The 21,578-nt window shown below is 36.5% G+C and overlaps 3 protein-coding genes across 5 annotated transcripts; 1 reads left to right on the top strand and 2 right to left on the bottom strand.

The window, feature by feature from the left end:
* Positions 1-838: 838 nt before the first annotated feature.
* LOC110758511 (uricase / urate oxidase / nodulin 35) lies at positions 839-5,731 on the bottom strand. Its single transcript, XM_021960389.2, has 8 exons — positions 5,458-5,731; positions 4,824-4,916; positions 4,430-4,505; positions 3,488-3,597; positions 2,293-2,384; positions 1,999-2,172; positions 1,811-1,901; positions 839-1,171 (listed from the first exon to the last, which is right to left on the bottom strand). Exons 1-8 carry the CDS (start codon positions 5,659-5,661, stop codon positions 1,088-1,090), a joined length of 924 nt encoding a protein of 307 aa, XP_021816081.1. The 5' UTR covers positions 5,662-5,731; the 3' UTR covers positions 839-1,087.
* An 831-nt stretch (positions 5,732-6,562) lies between these two features.
* Positions 6,563-11,926, top strand: LOC110758512 (uncharacterized). Its single transcript, XM_021960391.2, has 4 exons — positions 6,563-7,072; positions 10,174-10,430; positions 10,804-11,249; positions 11,332-11,926. Exons 1-4 carry the CDS (start codon positions 6,933-6,935, stop codon positions 11,587-11,589), a joined length of 1,101 nt encoding a protein of 366 aa, XP_021816083.1. The 5' UTR covers positions 6,563-6,932; the 3' UTR covers positions 11,590-11,926.
* Positions 11,927-12,868: 942 nt separating this feature from the next.
* On the bottom strand, positions 12,869-18,099 carry LOC110758509 (bZIP protein). Of its 3 annotated transcripts, none has more exons than XM_021960386.2 (5): positions 17,943-18,099; positions 15,962-16,652; positions 14,869-14,944; positions 13,879-14,005; positions 12,869-13,358 (listed from the first exon to the last, which is right to left on the bottom strand). In XM_021960386.2, the coding sequence occupies exons 2-5, from the start codon at positions 16,498-16,500 to the stop codon at positions 13,195-13,197; spliced, it is 906 nt and encodes a 301-aa protein (XP_021816078.1). In that variant the 5' UTR covers positions 16,501-16,652; positions 17,943-18,099; the 3' UTR covers positions 12,869-13,194. The 3 variants fall into 3 exon arrangements, with proteins under 3 accessions (XP_021816078.1, XP_021816080.1, XP_021816077.1); XM_021960388.2 differs by having other exon boundaries at positions 16,735-18,099; XM_021960385.2 differs by having other exon boundaries at positions 15,962-18,099.
* Positions 18,100-21,578: the final 3,479 nt, after the last annotated feature.

Below are 21,578 nucleotides of genomic sequence, written 5' to 3' on the forward strand. Positions count from 1 at the left end.
ATCGTATACAATCCTAATTGAATACAACCCCCTTAGAGAGTTTTCATAGTGAAAGATATGTAGTGTTACTTTTGTTTGTCCATTTTATTTACACTAGTCTGGGAAAAGTCAGATCCTGGACTCAAATTTTATTGGCTTTTATTTTTCGCTCTCTTTCCCAACAATCTATATACCTTTGAAGTCATCCCTGTCATCCCTTGATTCCAAGAATCAATGCTTTTTAAGGAAGACCATTTCGTGCTCCAAAATCACCCCCCAAAGTAGGCTCTTAGCTAACAAAACCATCTAGCCTATATATTTGATCTCGAAAGTGCATGGCCTGGAACAAACTGAGATGCAATTTAATAGCATCCCAGACCCGTTGAGAATTTCGTAGTGTATGGTGCTCTTCTATTCTGCCATGCTGGCATGAATTTTTGGAAAAATGGTCTATCCGCAACAAAGACTATTGGGCAAAATGAGAAATCAAGTCTAGGGTTTAGGGCAATATGTGAAATCAAGTCTATTGGGCAATATGTGAAAAATACATGTATCATACATGAATTTTTATGTGTATTATTAAAAAATTTGTTAAAAAAACACATGTATTAAACGTGAAGAAAACATACATACATATATAATACATGTATTCTTTATTTGATTTTAAAAAAAAATCTTGTAATTTTACCAAGTCTTGGACATGTATGGAAAACAGAAGTATTTTTGAAAAGTACATATATACGTGTATAATAAGAGTATTATACGGGAGTCAAATTTGGTGTCCCTAGCATTATTCTTATTTTGGACACATTGTCAAAGTATACCTGATTAATTAGATATGAAATATAAACGAAAAACATTCATAGAATCATAGCCTCCTAGCTTTATTTATCAGATCCCATTCTTATTTCTATTCACATTTAACAACTTTTCTGAGTTCTGTAACTTCTGAGGCATGGCTAAGTCTTCCTGAGAAAGCATTAGTAGGCTACCTCAGTTTACAGTGGAGGAAAGATCAAGCAAGATGATATCATGTAGTTTCAAACATTGAGCAAAAACCGCTCTGTATCTTTAAAAACATAAAAATGCACATTGTGAAAAGCGCACACTACATCTTTGACCAGAAACGGCTTAGAGTAGCTTCTATCGATCCGTGCGGTTCATCTGTTGGGAGATAAACATCATCCTCAAACTGCCAAAATTGTAAAAGGAGAAAAAAATAATGTTCATGAGTCGATTAACAATAACGCATTAACTTGTACCCAAAGAAAAAAAGAGAACAAAATATAGCACATTAACCTCATCATACCAATCCACATGCAATGAAATTGGGAAGCCTAACCCATTACCCTCTATATTTTAGTTATACCTTTTGGTTTCACCAATATCACATTAAAACTCAATCCATTTCTCTAAAAAATATAGATGGAAGCATATTGGTCATGAATCATGATCATCTGCAGAAACGAGACTCTGGCAGAGCTTTTAGGATGCAGTGCTTGGCAAATATCCTTAATGTTTCATTGGCAATGGAAATCAGGCAAACTTATAACATATCATCTGATTATGATAGAGCATGCTATTGGAAAATGTCCTTATGCTTCTTGAGCATGAAGAACCATTCAATGTGATCCCAAAGTGAATTTGACCCATAAAGCACAGGAAACACCCATTCCAATAATGCAAAAGAAACAGGACATTCAAATCAACAGTGACACAGAACATTTCAAAGTCAGGTAATGGATATCAGAAACTAAACAGGAATTGACTGAGATTTCACTATGTTAGTATTAACCTTGTTACAGATATAAATGCAAAGGAGGAGTCTTACCTTCACAATAGTATTATCCTTGTTAGATAGATTAACAGGTAAGAAATGAATATTTGGCATTTTCAGTTGTACTGTTGCGATGTCAGGAAACCTGAAATCATGAACATAAAAATTTTACTTAACAAAATGCCACACAGAAAAGCAAGGACATATGGGTACAGGAATGTGAGAGAGAGAGAGAGAGAGACCCCTTGAGAACATTTGTTGCCATGTGATAAAGAGTGCTTTGGACAGAGGGGCTGTATACTCCTCCTTTTGGAGGACCGTAGAAAGTGTCAGCCAGAACTTTTTTCACACTCAAGTATCTTTCTGTGAAGTATAGCGGCTTTTGAGGGATGCTATAAATAGATTCGTACGGATACCTGCATCCATTTATCTCAGTTACAAGGATTTGTCTTAACCAAGAGGGATAGCCAAAAATATTAGAATTCAACTTAACAATTATGTCAAGTCACAAAAACGAAAAGAAAAAATATGCTTACGTCCATGATGCAGTGAGATCTGTAGCCAGAATCCTCTCACGCGTGTCAGGAAGAGCTGTGTATTTGTCCCTAATAAATCCCTCAAAACCTGACTGCTCAAATCAAAATTAAAAATCAGCAGTATCAACCAAACAAACTTAATAATCAGCAGAGGAAAAGAACACACATGTAGACCAATATGCAAATAGCAGTTTAAGAGTTCCCAAACTATATTGGCTTGCAATGTCTGCAATGCAATACTTTTTCTCTCTCCTTTGAGCGTAATAATACAACTACGTGTTGATGATATCATGAGAGAAATGATACAACTCATAAGTGGCTGATGAGTGTCTGCAATGCAATACTCTCTCTCCTTTGAGTGTAGTAATACAATAGCGTGTGTTAATGATATCATGAGCATAATAAGGTATGTGTTCATTTCCTTCAAGGGGGAATTTAAGGGGCTGGCGGTTAGAAATTTAGGGGACACTTTCATGCAAGTCTTACAGAATCTGAAACAATAGCGTGTGTTAATGATATCTGATATCATGTTTTCACCCTTTTAATCCAATTTGGAAGGCAAAGGTTCCTCCTAAGATTCAAGTTCTTGCATTATGGGTGGCTAATGGGAAACTTAATGCTTTGTTATCAGATTCTGCGAGGGCTGTATATTATCTTTTCCCTTAATGGCATATTCTTTGTAAGGCTGGGAAAGGAAGTATAGATCATGTTTTTCTCCATTGTTCGTTTGCGTTACAGATCTGAGGGAAATTGTTTAAGGAGGCCCATGCAAGTTGGGTAATTCCAAAAAGATGTCACAACATATGTTTACAGTAGGATAGCTAAAACTCATTGGGTAGCAGGGTCATGGCAGTTTTTTTGGGTCATACAGATGGAGCAAAATAGAATGACATAGCTCAAAAAAAAGAAAAAAATTGAATGACATTTTAAGATTATTCATGGGCATGTATGTGGATGAAGTTTCGGATCGAGTTAATTTTTGCTCTGCCCTTTGGGGTTTGATCACTGTACAGTTCAGGAAGTGTTCCATGTCAGCATTGTCTTCTCAATAACAAACTAATGATTACAATCGCTGATTTCTTGTCAAGACTGAATTAGAAAAAAATGTAGTATGTAATTGATTATGATATCCATCGTCGCATTACGTGTTCAATTTTGAAAACCTTGATATTAATAGCGAATTGGATAAGATTACCTTTGTTGTCTTTAGCAGAGCCAGTCCTTCAATACCAGAAGTCACCTTCAATGCACCAGATTTCTTTAAAATTACCTCTGTTGTATGCTTCTCAGATCCTAATTTGAAACCTTTTAACAAGGAAGACAATGAAAATTTAAAATAGATAAAAAGAGGAAAGAAAGGATGTTTTCTGGATTGCAAATCAATGTGCTTGGAATATCTGCAGAATATATAGGAAATATAAGGGATTCTATTCAAGTTTAGAATGAGCAAGATAGCTACAGAACCAGATTTAAGACTGAGGCAACAAGCCACAGACATGACATCCAACATGTCATCTCTTGACCCCTTCTCTAAAAACAACTTGACAACAAATTATTAATGAATAACTTCGACTTATCACTGTTTAATTTGCAACTTAAGGTAATTTTTAGCTAAATAATGAAACAATATTATTATAAAATAAAATAATTGCTAAATGCAAATTATAGGTGAAATGATGAATTAAAAAGTAAATGTCTCACGCATTATGGAATTCCAAAATGTGGTATCAACCATTCAACTTAATTTATCAGTTCTTTCTATAAGTAATAAGATTGTACAAAAGAATGCTAAGGAAGTGAAATCCAAGTGTACAAACAAGTGCATCCTATTTTGACGCCTTAGTCCTCGGTTGTGCAAGAAGTTAGGAATTTTCCTTATAACTGTCTGATTTTAACCCGTTTTCTGAAGACAAGGTATCCCTTTCTGATTAAAGAAATTGATGAGAAGTGCTGTTTATTTGCTACTTTTACATAATAGAAAAAAATATATGTTAAGTGTTGAGAAATGAGAGGTTCCTTTGATTATGAATTCCCAAGTATTCTGGTTACAAAGTCATGACAAAACGAATTCAGTAGATATCATATATAGCCGTATAGTTTGCCCCACACTTCTATGGAAGACTGGAAATAGACTAACCATGTTCATGTGGTTGACCATCTATGGATACACGCTCCCATGGCTTCTCCACAATCTTTACTATAGCAGCAGTGACCTACAAAAATAAGAACAGATGTCCTTCACCACCTAATTACAACATCAAATATTACAAAAGAAAAAGGAAGAAAAAGGTCCAAAATTTAAGACAACCAATCAAATTTAAAAAGGAACCAATTTCTACACCAATGCTATCATGTGTTGCAAAATTCTCTTCTATAAGTATAAGACCCGAGCAACAATAACAACAACAACAACAACAACAACAAATGACCAGCATTTCAGCAGTGATAATGGTATCAACCGAATTTTCTTGTTCTTTACAGTATGGGATTAACTGAGGGAATGTCGAAAAAAAAACTTTAATAGTATTTACCTGCTGGTAAAGAGATGTGAAGTGTTTAGCAAGTCTAATTGCAAAGTCTTCCACTGACAGTTCTTCTACACATTCCTTAGCCTTTGCATACACCTGTTCTGCAACTAAGTTAAATCCTGAAAATGAATAGCAATCTAAATTCTGGAAATACAGCAGGTTCAAGCAATGGGAAACCTAACAAACATTGTTTATATGTTTTTTTTTCTGTCCATATGCAGCCGTGTTAGCTGCTAAGTTCTTTAATCGCTCCATTTTTGGTTACTGTGTTGACCATTAGATTATGGGTTTATGCTTGAAATGGCCGTATATTAAAAAATTAAAATATAAAGATATATGCATATTTTTTGTTTACCAATACAAAGCTTAATGTCTTCATTCCCAGATACAACCAGTTTTTTTCATTTCCAGCTGAAAAACATGCTCAGCTGCTGTCAATTACAAATTAAATTGTTAAGGGGAAAAAAAACATCATGTATGCAACTCCAGGTTTGAAAACTAGTTGATCTATAAACCGGTTGGCAAAAGTAAAGCATGTAAATTCTTCATGTTCATCGAGGGATTCAATTTTCTCAGCAACCAAACAGAGCAAACCGAAATCCAATCGAACAGTGAATCAGATCAGAGAAGCCCTTACAGTGTTCTTCATGGTATCGGTAGCGACGAGATCGGAGTTGTCGTCGCGGGTATAGGCAAGCACCGAATCGGTGAAGAGGCTGATGCCGACGTTCCATTCGACGATGGAATGGCGTCCATTTTCGCTCCGCCAAACCCTAGCTACCCTCACCCTCTGCTTCCCATGCCTCTGGTCGAAGTTGAAGCCCTCTATTTTGTTCGACATGATGATGTGCCAGAAAAAGCTCAGAACTCATTTTCAGACTTTCTTTCTTTTAAACAGTTGAAGATTCTTTCAGACCAAAGGAAAAAAAAACTGTTGACGATTCTTTGAAAAATAGAAGAAGTTTTATTTGTTTACCCCCAATATTTAAATTATTAAGCTCTTAAGTTTTATGTTTTAAATGCTAAGATAGTCCATGTGTTTTACTACATTGGCTAAATTAGTCTCTATGTTTTTAACGTGTCTTGTTCATATTTGGGTGAAATGAGTTGTGTCATGTGATTCGTTATTTTAACGTGTCGTGTTCATATTTGATATATTTCACCTGTCAATTTAATAGGTATGATGTTGATACGAACACGACAAGCGAGACTCGTTTACAAAGTCTACATTGGATGCATAAAGCAAATAAGGATGACAAGTTTCCTGAGAGAGAAAAGGTGAAGTGATTAGATTTTTGGAGACACTCATTGGAATTTCCTTTCAAATAAAATCAGGATTATCATTTGTAAAATTACCTCAGTGGGTTTAAGGACTTATATATATATATATATATATATATATATATATATATATATATATATAAAATTCAATTTCTTGGACACCTATAAAATATGATTAAGGGTTATAGAATCAATATTAATTTTATGGACATTTGAGTCTATTTATCTGTGCTATTTCTGAAATTTTTTATGCAAATTGACATTCGTGAAAGTAAAAGCCAAATTTTAGCTATCTTTATTTATAAAAACTCGTCAAAAAGTAATTTGCCTAACCTAAGGCTAAGGGTCGCTTGGCCAACTTTGTCGAGCGTGCCAGAAAAGTTTTTCTTCTCAGAGTTGGCCCAAACTCGCCTCTGTGTTTTGGATAAAAACAAAAACAAATGGCCTTTGAGTCTCTCCAAAAATAAAAATAAAAATAAAAATGGCCTTCGAGAGAGACAGCGAGTTAGTAACTGGCTTAACAAAGTACCCCCCCGAAAGCCGCAAAATTCACCAATGACATGAACTTGCCAGTTCATAGTCAATTTCACGTTCACCTGAACTGTCAAATTTTGTTTCATTTTCTTGCTCTCTCTCTCTCTCTCTGAGAATAGCATCCAATTCATACACAAACAACCAACAAAAATTTACAGAGAAACGCCATAACTAAAACCTCCTATTGGTTTTAGAAAACCCATCAAGGAATAGGACTTACATTTCTTTGTTTTGATCCCAATCCAATTTCAATTTCACCAACAGGGTTTTTGGGTTGCTTTGCATTTTCCTTGTGCAATGTGCTTGTTGATTTCAATGGCTGCCACGGCAGAGTCAGCTGGGGAAAAGAAGAGGGTGGTGGTGATTGGAGGTGGGGTTGCTGGCTCTGTTGTTGCCAAGTCTCTCCAGTTCTGCGCTGATGTTGTTCTCATTGATGAGTAATCCTTGTTTTTACCTTTCTTCCTTTAATTTTATAGCCTTTCTTGTTGAACATTTTCACAAAAGTGGGGTTTGGGTTTGAAATTTGTTCATGTTTTGTTGTTTTCAATTTTCTGTGCGGCAATGTGTGTCTGTGTTTATATATTTTACACATACATTGATCCACTATACGATAAAATATGGTTCTTGAATTTGCTAGTGCATTTAAGATGATTTTTCTTTGTATTTTGGAACTACATGGCTACTGGGTTGGTGGTAAATGGAAATTTGAGGAAAATTTTCTGTGTTAAAATGGGAAGCTCTAGAGAAATGGCAGAGTTCAAATTATTTATATTAATTTAGAGAAATCATAACAACATGACAGAAAGAGAACTTTAATTCTAGCAGAGGTTGGTGTTGTTCTAGTATATTGTTTGAGCGAACACATTCAACCAGAAAGAAAGAAAAGAGTTGCATCTCTACGACAAAAAAAAGCTATATGAGGAAGCAGCTTGGTTTCAGATCACCTCTATGTATCTTTGTCTGACTCAGTAACAACATACAGTGTTATGGTTTTATTTTGGTTAATTTCTTATGGTATTTGAGGATAATTTAAATCATGCATGAATGCTAAGTCGTGTTTACTGTATGACGCCTACAAATCTTAGCAAGTAGCGATTTCTTAAAGATGACGTATTGGTGAAGGAACTTGGATGGATGTGTTGGAAAAGAAAGCTCTTTTATAATTGATAGTGAGCTGGTGGCAAATCCATGATCAAGTGCATAAAATTTGGAAGAGGCATCTCATTGATTTGCCCTCTACGTTTTGTGTTATTGCGTTTCTAAGATAATTAAGCTTTATAGTTAATTCAAAATTATCTTAGCATAGTCAGTTACAGGAGCTCTTGCTTCCTCCTTCCCCCCTCCTTTAGAAGTCAGGCTGGTCAGGATTTTGGCAATAGACAACTTAGTCTTGTTAGAACCAGGACCAAGGACCATGCTAAATACTTCTTCTAATATCTTATTAAATTGGAATGTTAAAGCCATCTACCATTTCCCTACCTACATCACGAAGTTACGCAACAAGTGTTGCGTAGATACAGCTGCACCAAAATGGATTCAGCTGCATCCTCAACTTGTGATACTCGCAAGTGCACGAGCCGTTCGGTAGTATAGCGTATGTAAGTGCGAGGTCGATCCCACGAGGATTGGTGATTGAATGATTCAATTCATTTTCCCTACACAAAACAGAAATGAAAAAGAAGGGAAATAAATAAAACAAGGAAGAAAGAAAATAACTAACTCAAGCAGATAAGTTCCCAAGTTCAATTAGATTAACGGATTGATTCTAGCTAATGTATGATTAAGCCATGGTGTGTGGTCATAACCTTGTGTTCCTAATTCCCTAATTTGATCATTTGTTGTCTAACCTAAAATTAAGCATTAGGAACCCATTAAGCATAGAAGAACAATTTAAACAACCAAGCATGTATCTAATCCCTGTTGTCAAATGTCCATACATACTCTTCCTATTCATAGTTCAATTCGAATTAAAGCATGGTGTATACTCTTAATTCAAACCAAGATAGCTAACATGCAAGCCTTAATGGTGATCAATCATTCAAACTAGCATATTAACTTATAAGCATAATGAATAAGAACATGAACCATAATTGAAACTTGGAAACTAATCAAACTTGAGACTAAAGAAAAGAATTTACATAATGAAAAGTAAAGTGGAACTAAGAAAAACTTAAGGAAAATTTCAACACAAAAGATTTCATTACAACAATTGAAAACTAGAAAGAGAAACTAAGAGAATTTGAGGGAGAGAAGGGAAGGGAGCTCTAGAGAAGTGTTTGAGAGCTCCCCCCCTTGGGGTGTGTTTACAAGCTTGGGAAACCTCACTATATATAGGCCTAAGGAAGCTGAAAATCTGAATTAAGTATGGCTAATGCATACAACACTTGTTTTATAAAATCTGAAATGGTTGATGCACTTCACTAATGCATACAACACTTGCATTATAAAATCTGAAATGGTTGATGCACTTCACTAATAAATCCCACCAGCAGCCCTAGCTCATCTTCATGTCACCATGACCAAGCTTCCAACCAGAAATAATAGCTCATCCTGAGGTCAGCATGACCAGCAACTTCAAGGGCTTACGAATTGGGCTTCCCTTAAGCAAATTAAGACTTTAAGCACTCAAACTTGAAGTTCAGAATGTCTTCTTTCCAGCCATATATCATTTGGGCCAATCCAAGGTCGGAGGAGGAAGTTAAGGCCAAAACAAATTGCTAACTCATTTTGCGCGCTGATAAAATCCATCCTGAGCATGGCTCTGTGTTTGCTAGGTAACAGACTCCACAATTATCCAATGGGGCTGAATTTCGGATATGTTATAGTATACACCCATTGGAACAACTTTCATGAAGAATGTGGCCTCATTCGAGCTATGTAGGTTGTTGAAACAAAGCTTGCAATATGACCTACGAAACTGGGCTGGCAGGGGACTGTAGCCAAAATTGAGTTTGTCTTTAAGCTCTTCATCCATTCATCCAAATTAGGCCCTAACATGCATGGATTGCATCATTTACTATCCAAAGCCCTCATTATTACCTAAAGCTCAATGAACTGAAAGATAAACACAAAAAGGATTAAAAGCACAAGTTTAACTCAAAAACATAACCAAATCATAAGCTAGAAGGGTACAAAATGATATGTAATTTATGCACCGATCAACAAGCATGTTGTGGTTCCCTTAATTTGAGTTTCGTTGTTTCTCCCGTTTTTCTTTATTGTTAAAATATTGTGTTTTCTCTGATGATCTTTTGTGTACCACTTGCGTGGGTGATGCTCTCTTGGGATTTTTTCAATAAATTTCTCATTTATAAAAAAGAATCATGGTTTCTTTTCTGTCATCCCTTGTTTCTTGTCCATCTCTTCCCCAGTGTGCATAATTTAGTTGCAGCTATAAGTCTACCCAAAGCATAAGTTGAATTTTTATTATTTAATTTTGTCTCAAATATCACTTACAGATCAAGTTATTTTGTTATTTTTTCTTTTCTTTAGTGATTTTCTTTATCGTGACCTTGTGTGTTAAAATCTATGACAACAGGAAGGAGTATTTTGAGATCCCATGGGGAAGCTTGAGGGCAATGGTGGAGCCATCATTTGCTGAAAGATCAGTGATTAATCACTCCGATTATCTTCCCAATGTGAGGATTGTTGCATCTACTGCAGCTAACATCACAGAGCGTGAAGTGTTGACTACAGATGGCCATTTGCTTGTATATGAATATCTTGTTATTGCCACTGGTCACAAGGAAGCTGTTCCCAAAACCAGAGCTGAGAGGCTCAGTCAGTATGAGGCAGGTAATACCTAAAGTTGCATAAGTGGAATTGCAGTTGTGCTCTTGTACGTTTGCATGATTAAATTTGGTACTTCATTAAAGTGAAGATTTATTTGAAATCAAACTTCCTTTATATAGCCACCTAACTCATGTATGAAATCTCATACCCTTTTTCTCTGAAATTGCATGTAATGGATTTTTAACTGCTCTACCCCCAACAAAAAGTCCGAGGGGAAATGGAAAAATTAAAACTGAATTATAATTTTAATGTATTGTGCACCATGGAGAAGCCTACAAGACTTCTGCACATACTTCTATGCCTTAATTGTAATGTACTGTGCATCATAGAGGAGCATTCGACATCAAAACTGACTTTATTCTTTGTCTGTGTACAGAATTTGTTAAGATAAATTCTGCTAAATCAGTTTTGATTGTTGGAGGGGGCCCCACTGGTGTTGAACTTGCTGGTGAAATTGCTACGGATTTTCCAGAAAAGAAGGTGATACTGGTGCACAGGGGGTCAAGGCTGCTAGAATTCATTGGTTTGAAGGCGTCCCAAAAGGCACTCAATTGGTTGATATCAAAAAAAGTTGAAGTTATTTTGGATGAAACCATTAATTTGAACACTTTATCTGATCCTATTATTCAAACACCTTCTGGAGAAATTATCACAGCCGATTGTCACTTTGTGTGCACGGGTAAACCAACAGGTTCATCATGGCTTAGGGGGACTATTGTGCAGAATAATTTGGATATGCAAGGAAGACTAATGGTTGATGAAAACTTGAGGGTTATGGGTCATAAAAATATCTTCGCAGTAGGAGATATAACCGATGTTAAGGTATGCTCACCTATCAATATCTATGACTTTTTATGTTTTGGACAAAATCTTACTTAAACTGATAAACACAATATCTTAACAGGAGATCAAACAAGGCTATTTAGCACAAAGACATGCTGAAGTGACTGCCAAGAACCTTAAGCTGTTGCTGATGGGAGGAAATGAAAGCAAGATGGCTACTTACAAGCCCGGTTTAGACATTGCACTTGTGTCACTCGGGAGGAAAGAGGGAGTTGCGCAATTCCCATTATTGACAATTAGTGGTTGCATCCCTGGCATGATCAAATCTGGAGACTTATATGTAGGAAAGACAAGGAAACATCTTGGGCTAAAACCTTGACAGACAAAGAAGATTTTTCATTATCAATAGTCTTCTCCAGTCATTTCACTTTATCAATGTCTGGCATGTCTATTGAGAGCCGAGGTTGTGCCGTGCTAGGTTAGCAAAGATTGGCCACTTGGTTCTTCGCAAGCAAGAGTGTTGTTCTTCCTTTCCCCAGCCTTAATATTTGCTTTCAGGACTTGCTTCCCAGTCTTATGCGGGTTGAAGTGTGTTTCTTGCAGTTTTCAGGGGCTTGTCAGTATGTTAGTTGATCATATGTCCTGTGTAACTAAATCATTGCAATGGAAAGTGTACATATTGATGTTTATTCTGATTTGTTGTTGTCATTGAACCAGATATAGTCCCATTTCATGTCGATATATTCGAATTCCTACAATCTATTTGGTTCCAGTTTCATCTTCAAGAATTTGATTGGAGTTTCTAAGGTAACCATAAAGTTATGATATCTAATTCCTTTCTTTACAATTGGGATTTTAATGGGAATAAGATCTAGGTGGTTAAAGGCATTGATAATTTTGACTTGTCCATTTTCTTTAAAGATGGGTGCTTTAGGAGACTAGCATTTTAGAGATGAAGTTTGCAACTTTGCTTCCTCCTCATGGCTAAACCAATCTAGCCGTGCTAAACGGCTACTCTAACTTTATGTCTGTTTTGGGCTCTGGCTTTAAGCCATTTGTAGACTTTATGCTTGTTTGAGTTTTATTTCTAGTGATTTTTACTGTTGCATTTGTTTGTACTCATTTTTATGAGTTCCACTATGTTGTAATTGGCATTGCCTTTATATCAATGAAACTTGATTCCGACCCACAAAAAAATAAACACATACGGCTGGTCTTACATTATATGACTGACGATTTATTTGTTTTGTTTACTGTTCTTATAACATAATGACGTATCCTCATACTATGTATTTCACCTTTTATATCATAAAAATTTCCGTTTACTAATTTTCTTCTTGCTTAAAAAAAAGTGCTAGTAGCTTTTGTTACCTCTTAAACGGGATCCAAGATGTAGGATGTGAGAAGCTGGTTGCGTGGATAAGTTAGTCGACCGGCATTTCAAATCCCAAAATAGGGATCCCTCAACTACCCTGTATACTTTTGAATCCTCCAAGTATTGTAATGTGCTAAAGAACCAGAACAAGGGCTTGTCATTCATTTTCAGTTTATCACCAAGATAGCAATGTTATCAAACAGTTCAAAGGAGCTCAGCTTTCGATACCCCAACCTTTCACATGAAGGAAATTTGCCAGCATACTATCGATCTAAAGGCAAAGTGTCCCTTAATAAGCGAATTTCCTTGAGTGTTCAAAAGCATCCACCACAGCATTTGTACGGACACAAAAATAAGGTAAATGATGATTTCTGTTCCCTTCATATATTAAGTATTAGTTCAAAGAGGACCAAGTCCAACATCAAATTTACGTGGGAGCAATCAGAATGGGGACTCTGCCAACCAGCAACACGGTGATGCTCTTGCTGGAACTTCCTAGTAAAGTGCATTTGAAGAAAAGAGCCACCTCTTTCATGGCACAACACTGACAACCATAAAAGTACTGTTTTTTTTTTCCGGTTCCAAGAAAGAGTAACGGCATCTTTGGTTTCAAGAAAGAGTAAGTTTTCCCATATCTAGATTCTGCATAGCCTCAACTCTAGCTGCCTCAGTGGTAGAACTTGAACCAAAGTATGCTTCAACCTTCTTGTTTCGGGGATTTGTTAAACCAATCTTCAATCTCTTGATTTCCTTCTTCAGAGTCTGATACTGACCTGCAGCAAAATTAACAGGCATAACCATTTAAGAAAAAGACAATAATATGCTTCAATCTTGACGTATTCCATGAATTTTATATGTGGAAATCCAAAGTTGTTATTTGCTGCAGTAATATATAGATAAATCAAGTTCTCAATGACACTGATATGAGTATTAGGTTTTATTATTATTATTATCACCCAACAATTTCTTACACTCTTTGATCATCAACAGAACATTCTAAATGCAAAGCAAGTTTAAGTCTGAGACTCTGATGGAGGCAAATATGGATATTTCAATTCTCTTTATTTATCAACTTATTTTGCTTTGCATACAGATGCCATCTCATCACTTCCTAATAGAATGTTCCTCCTAAACACTTATGCAATGCTTACAATTCAAATTTCTTGATGACGAATGTGCGAAGCATATACCAGAAAATTTCTGTAGCCAATGGGTAGTTACTTGAATAGTTTATGGGAGAAAAAAGAAAGTTAAGTAATGAAGGTCTTGCCGCAGAAAGTTGATGAAACTCACTGTCCATGATAAATTTTCCCTGTCGCAGTCTTGCCAGCTGCTGCTTTAATTTGTTATTTTCCATAGACAAGGCAACATGCTGCTGAAGCAGAGAGGCAACTTTAACAGCTAACTCTGACTCCAAAGTCTGTTTGATGAGACAAGATTTCAATCAGCTGCCATGTTGAAAGTTTTTACTTGAATAGAATATGGTATTACAAACCTAGCCAGCACGTAGTTGAGAACAAATGAAACAGAATCAACACAAGGGATTGAGGATTGAAGCTAGCAGACACTTGTGTTGCCATATTGCACAAAAGCAATGACTTTGTAGACACAATGTCCGTTCTGACTATGGGCCCCAAAGCTAGCTGTCTCAATCCTTAAATCTTGAAACCAAGGCTAGTCGAGTATACGTATATTATTGTAGTGCCTACATTATAATTATGTACATAATTAACTTATGCTATACATCGCAGACCACTAGATGTTCCCATGGCCAAGGGAAGACTAATTAAAAGAGAAGGTAAAAGATCAAGACACCGGCCAAGACTTGCACAGGATGAAATGATAAAAAAGAGTCTGTGACAACTTAGACTTAATTAGTATATAATAGAAAAGGAATGAAAGACGACTATTCATTGACCGATAGATTGTGGCAAGGATGATAATGATGATAATTACCCTAGCTCTATGATCAGATGACCAACATTTCCAGCAGTGAAAAGGAAAAAAAACAAAAACAAAAATTGACCTATGCTTTCAGCAAAAGAAAAATGTGTCCAGACAGCCTACGTAGTTTTTAGACATTTTAATGGAGACCATGGGAAATCATACAAGCAAAAGTTTTGATCCTCAAGCAATATGAGAGAATCGTAATAACGCATGTAATATTGTACTAATAGGTAAGTAAGAAGAAAAGGAGGAAATGAATACGATCCTTTGCATGCTACTGCAGCAAGGATAAACTCAACCAGAAAACTATCATATTCCATCTAAAATAAGAATTACCTGCAAAACATCAACAGTTCTTTCTAGTTCAGCAATATACTGTAACTTTCGAATCCTTGAGCGCTGCCCAGGATGCCTGCAGAAAATCAATCAGTGGCTTACTCAAGCAGACAATTATCCAGCTTGAATTCATGGAGACACATAATAGACATGGGTAAAATATGCAGAAATCAGACATGCCAAACTTAGGGAATTCAACTTATTTTGGAAATTGCAATTGCAACGATTTGAAATTAGGAACTCGTTTTCTGATATCGTCATAAATTTTGTTAATTGACCATTGTTCCCAAAAGCTTAAAGTATTAGGATGTGGGGCCAACAATTATTTTATATCGTAAGAGAAATAATGTATGCAATCCTACAGACTCATACATGTGTATGTGAACAAACAACCAACCACCTACCATAAGCCCAGTATACATTGTTTGTCAAATTAGTTTGCAAGTTACCTTGCTAACCATCCTTTGCAAAGCTGGATAAATCTTTTAGGTATTTTTCAACTTACATAAAGTACTTGAGAGTTTGTCAGTGGAACCTCTGTTTCTAAATATAAGTGCTAAAATCCAAATAACATCATCAGATTACGGATATGAAAGAAACACAAATTTCAGAATAGCATCAAATGGTCAAAGGCCCAGGAATTACAATGTCAGGCCTAACTTCAAGGAAGTTATCCATCATTTATCCCTAATTTCTACTTTATAATTGGAAGGAACACAGGATCAGACTTATTTATCAGATTAAGCAAATAAACTTAACAAACAGGACATCAACCAGAGCGAACGGCTATTTTTAGAAGATAAAACAAAGTTATGATACAAGTGGAGGTGAAGACCAGCACCGCTGTATGGATATACAGCAGAAGTGACACTCTTACTAAAGCAAATTGTGTATCTGTGACAACAAATTAATCAAACACAATGAGGTAAAGCACCTATTCATCAGAATTTTGGAACCACATGCCTGAAAAGTGATGCTGAAGACCGTGGCTATGAACTGCTAAGTTGAGGAATAGCAAAGAGCAGTTATGTTACATGAAGAATCAATAGAAAGTTAAATTGACAAATAGACAAGTGAAAGTTCAGATACTAACCGTTTTACAGCCCTCATCTCTGCATTGAGCTCACCAATTGAATGGCAATCATCTCCTTTTGAATCAGAGTGACCAATGCATAGTATCCCATCCATGTTTCGTATAGGCTCATTAGAAGTATACTCTGATAATGCTGAAACTAAGGCATTCTCTGAAAATGATAAGCTGCCTCTTTGCCGAGGGGAATTGGGACCATACAAACTAACAGAATTCCATCCACTATAAGATACATTATCAACTGAAAATTCATCATTTTTGGGACTCAGACTTGAAAATGAGTCTGCAAGGCCGTGTCGAAGGGTAACTGAGTCACTCACAGATCGACGGTGAACAATCCCTTTATTACTGGATTCTGAGTCATTCAAGTTGTCAAGCCATGCTGGTTGCTCCTCCATGAGAGATTGGGAGGAAGACCTTTGGTGTCGTGGGTATGATTCATTGATGTGCGGAAGCAGGGAGATGGGGTCCTGAATTGGGCCAGAATTCGGTTTCTTTTGAATTGGGCTGCGAGGAGGGAGGTGAAATTGCCTTGTTGACATGGTGAAACATATCACAGGGTGGGTTTTATTTTCTTCTTTCAACCTTTTCACTGTATTAGAATAACTAAGCTTCGTCCTCCCTCTTGTATGACAAAAAAGATCAAACACATTTCCCACGGTTTAAGCTTACTGCCATGTTCTGCCAGGATGACCTACCTTACCGGAAGAGTAACTTGTACAATAAGAATAAGGACAGAAAACTTTGAAAGTGAAAATCAGCAAAAAGTTTAATACCTCCATAAGGGGGAACGAAAGGCTATTTCATTATCAGAAATTCTCTGTGCAGGACGTCCTGCCTTTAAGAAAGACAAAACGCATAACTAAACTTCTACTCAACTTTCTTCAACTTTGATCCCATTTATTGACAAGTTTGATTAATTTGGGTATAAAATGATCTTTTAGAGCTTCGATTTTAGGTCTAAGTATCAAATTTTGAGTCAACTTATGGGCGGAGAGTCCAAAATTTGATACTTAAAACCTAAAATCGAAGCGATTAACCAATATGATTCTAGAAACCTTAAGTCCAAGCTCTAAATGATGATTCTACACCCTAAAACAATCAACCATGTCAATAAATGGGATCAAAATTGAAGAAAATTGAGTAGAAGTGAAGTTTTCTCAACGCATTCTGTCTTTAAGAGAGATAAGATGTTCTGCACAGAGCCGGACTGATTACTTAAAACTTTAGAAACAACAATTTTGAAAAGAATTGCTGAACTTTATTATTATTATTATTATTTTCAGCATTACATGGTGCGTACCCCTACGTCCCCAGAAATCTTGCTAATCTTAAAAGATGAAAAAAAGAAAAATTGAAAAACAATATGAGCATTTTGGTTTAAAGGAAGTTCTGCAAAACTTCCAGTACAATTTAAAGGATCTTTGTTTTCTAAAATCTTCAACACCCAAAACATAACTAAGATCATTTTGGTTTTCCTTCTTCATGCTTGCAACATCATCAAAACCTTAACATGTAATCAAAACTGAGAGTTTAATTTCTCTCTGACATACTTTCTCAGCAACCAAACAGAAGGTTAAAATTCAAAGATGCATAGAGCACTAAACAAAAATTCTGTAAACGGTTCAAGAATCTAGAAGCCTAACTGGTAGTTTAATTTATAAGACTAGGGCACATAACAAAGAAGTTACATTCAACTTCTATAATAACAAAAGAATCGAACACTTAAAAGAAAACAAATAATGCAACAGTGACACAAACAGTAAGATTCAAAAAATTTACCAGGTAAAAAATGAAAGTAGATACAGGGATTATAAAAAAAAAGAGGCCCAAAAGATAAAGGTTTTAAATTTATGTCAACAGAGCATGAGAATTAATTCAAATAGCTCCAACAGAAAAACCTATAACCAAAATTTCCTAAAAGATAAGTCTTTCATGAATTCTTGCTGTGAGATATAGCATCTCCAAAGAAACACTGGCTTACCTTAAGATTTAGCTCTTTGCTTCTTCTGTAGCAAAGAGAGGTTGAAAGTGGGTTAAGAAAAGTTAGCGTGCGCTTCTCAAATTTTGGAAATAAATAGTGAATTTTTATTTTATTTCAGAATGTCAGTATCAGTCTCCAGGCTCTCCACAGTCCACTCAACTAGTCTCACTTGTTGGATTACAGCAGGATGGAGTGTACGGATAGTGGGGGTCTGTGCTTGGTGCTCATGTCAGCTTTCACATTCTTTTTTGGGGTTTTGACAAATAAGCTAATTCCAACATGATATTTTATATTTAGAAAAAAAAAAGACATTTTATATAAAACTTGTTATTTTTTAATTAATTTTTAGAAAAACCATGAATTAGCCACTTGTCATTTTCTTCTAATTGATTCTTAGAAAAATCCTCAATTAGCATATGATGAATTTTTAGTGGTTTGATAATTAATTTTAGTTTTTAAAAAAGTAAAAACTGATTTTAAAATGAGGCATAATTTTAAAAGGACAATGCTTCTCTTCTTGCCCATTAGCAGGAATTTCTCATTCTCTCAATTATGGCAGAACCACAAAGTGACATGTTTTATCTTATTTTTAATTTTTTTTTTATAGAGAAAATAATATTGCATTTAACCCAAAGAGAACATTACATGGTAAGAACGAGCATGTTAACGGTGATCTCGTTAAAACCTTCCCGATGAAAACCATAAGGGATAAAACCCCAGGGTAGGAAAGAGCAACACCCATGCTAATGACTAAACAGAAGAGTCAACACCCATATTACAAAGTCAGTAAAAAAGAGACCAATCCTCCCTAATGCCATCTAGGAGTCAGGGAGGTCCATCACCTAACCAAAAACAAAGCTCCTCCGCACAAAGACTATAACATGCAATACGATGAGTCATAATGTTGGCAATATTGGGGACAAAACAAACACATAAGGATAACGCCCAAAGAAGATGCTGAATTTCAGTCATAAGCACTCCCTCAGGAGCTAAACATTCTTCCTCCTTTGATAGAAACTGCACTGTAACCAGGGAGTCAGATTCAACTACCAAGGGCAGAAGCGATGCATCTAAGGCAAAAGAGAGACCCACTTTGAGAGCGTAAAGCTCGGTAGCCAACACAGACAAGAGACTAGGTGCCCTTATTGCCACTGGACCTATAAGAACGCCGTGTGAGCCCCGAACAATCAAACCTACCCCCTGGAGACCATCCCGCAAATCCAAAGCACCATCGACATTGAGCTTAAAATAACCAACCTGAGGAGGACGCTAATGTTGGTCCGAAATGGACAAAGAAATACACCTATGAAGGAGTAATGAGATTGATGATATTCCGCAACATAGTTCTTTGCACATAAAAGGAGATGCTCCGCAAACATAGGATTAGAACAAAAAAGGACAGCATTCTGATCATGCCCCCAACAGCCAAGTAGCAGCGCCGTCCAGAGTCAAACTCAGAGTCAACAGCTAGATAGCTAACAATCTCGTAGGGCAGGAAGTGCTGTTTCGCAGCCAGTGGAGCAACGAAAACAAGTCGCTCCATGGCGATCTTACGGTGAAAAAGGACAGCTTTTCTCGGGATGCCATTATGAGTGAAACTCCAAAGAAAGTGCTGTATTTTCTCTGGCATTTTCATTTTCCAAAGATGCTTCCATAATTTTTGTGACGGAGAAGAACTAGTACCAGTGCCAGTATGACTGAGAGCAAATTTCTGATATTCTAAGGTAGCCCAGTATCCACTCTTCACAGTATATCGCCCATCTGTAGTAAAGTGCCAAATTCTACGATTGATGTTATCACAAACCAAAGGTATAGACAAGATAGTCTCCGCTTCCATAAAAGTAAATAAACTATAACCCTTTGGAACATCCCACCGCCCACTTGCCGAAATCAGGGTGCTAATCTTAGTATCCATAGGGACGCGTAGAGCAGTTTGAACTGTGAATATGCGGCGGTGAGGAATCCAGGCATCACCATAAATTTGTACTAGTTGCATCAATCTTCCATCGCAAACCACATAGTAAGAGCTCTTGACCCCATATAATAGATTGCCAAGTATAGGAAGGAGACGAACCCTCATGTGCACTTAGGAAATCAGTTAGTAAGGAAATACCTAGCTTTCAGCATCCGAGCTACAAGGGAATTAGTAGATTGGAGCAGATGACAACCTTGTTTTGCCAATAGAGCTTCGTTAAAACTGACTAACTCTTGGAAACCCAACCCTCCTTCAGACTTATGTCGGCATAGTGCTTTCCAATTTTTTCAATGAATCCCTTGCGCAACACCCTTAGACCACCAAAACCAAGCAATAATACTTTGCAGATCGCAACGGGGAGCCTGAAGACGCTCATTGAGTAAGTAGGCTTAGCTTGGCAAATTGCCTTAATCAAAACTTCCTTCCTAGCTTTCGAGAGTAACTAACCTTCCCATCCAGTGATCTTCTAGATGCAATCTTTAAGAGTGCGAAACAACAGTTTTTTTTATTTTTTCCAGCAACTGTAGGAAGTCCCAGATATTTTTCATGGCAAGGGATAATAGGAACACCCAACATGGCTTGAATTTGGGCTTGTGTAGCTGGCGGTGTAGAAGGACTAAAACATAGGGCTTATGTATCCAAATTAACCTGTTGACTAGAAGCCTCCTCATACATACAAAATATCCGCTTGAGCTCAGTAACTTGACAGGGTTCTGCTAAAATATGAATACGGGTTTGAATATGTTCAGATAATTTATTCTTCTCCATAAGGAGGTATATATAAAGAGTTTACAAGAGTGCTATACAAGGAATTAGATACAGGAAAGAATTAGGAAAGTATCTCCTAATTATACAAAGATTTATCAATTATATAAAATAGGAAAGTAAATCCCTTAATTAATCAAGGAAATAAATCTCCTTGATTAATTAGGAGACTCACGTCAACACTCCTCCTCAAGTTGGTGCATATACGTCACCAATGCCCAACTTGGTAAGTGAGTCATGAAATACTCTTCCACAAACAGCTTTGGTTAAGATATCTGCCAATTGATCTTCTGATTTTACGAATGGTAGGCGAATGATCTTCTTCTCAATTTTTTCCTTGATAAAATGTCTATCCACCTCAACATGTTTAGTTCGATCATGTTGAACTGGATTATGGGCAATATCGATGGCTGACTTGTTATCACAATGTAACTCCATTGGTTTTTCTGGCTTGAAACCCAATTCTGTCAACAATCTTCTGATCCATAGTAATTCACAAACTCCGTGAGCCATTCCTCGATACTCTGCTTCAGCACTAGACCGAGAAACCACATTTTGTTTCGTACTCCGCCAAGTGACTAGGTTACCTCCCACAAACGTGAAGTAACCTGAAGTAGAGCGTCTATCAGTAATAGAGCCAGCCCAATCAGCATCTGTATATCCCACAACTTCGAGATCTCTATTTTTTGAGAACATTAATCCTTTCCCAGGTGCTGACTTTAAGTATCTTAAGATCCGATCAACTGCATTCCTATGTGACACACTGGGTGAATGAATAAACTGACTAACCACACTCACAGCATATGCAATATCTGGTCTTGTGTGGGCTAAATATATCAACCTTCCAACAAGGCGTTGGTACTGTTCCTTATTGGTTGGTTCTTGATCCATGTCTT

Source organism: Prunus avium, chromosome 2, assembly GCF_965620075.1.
Source record: "Prunus avium chromosome 2, drPruAviu1.hap1.1, whole genome shotgun sequence".
Lineage (NCBI taxonomy): Eukaryota > Viridiplantae > Streptophyta > Magnoliopsida > Rosales > Rosaceae > Prunus > Prunus avium.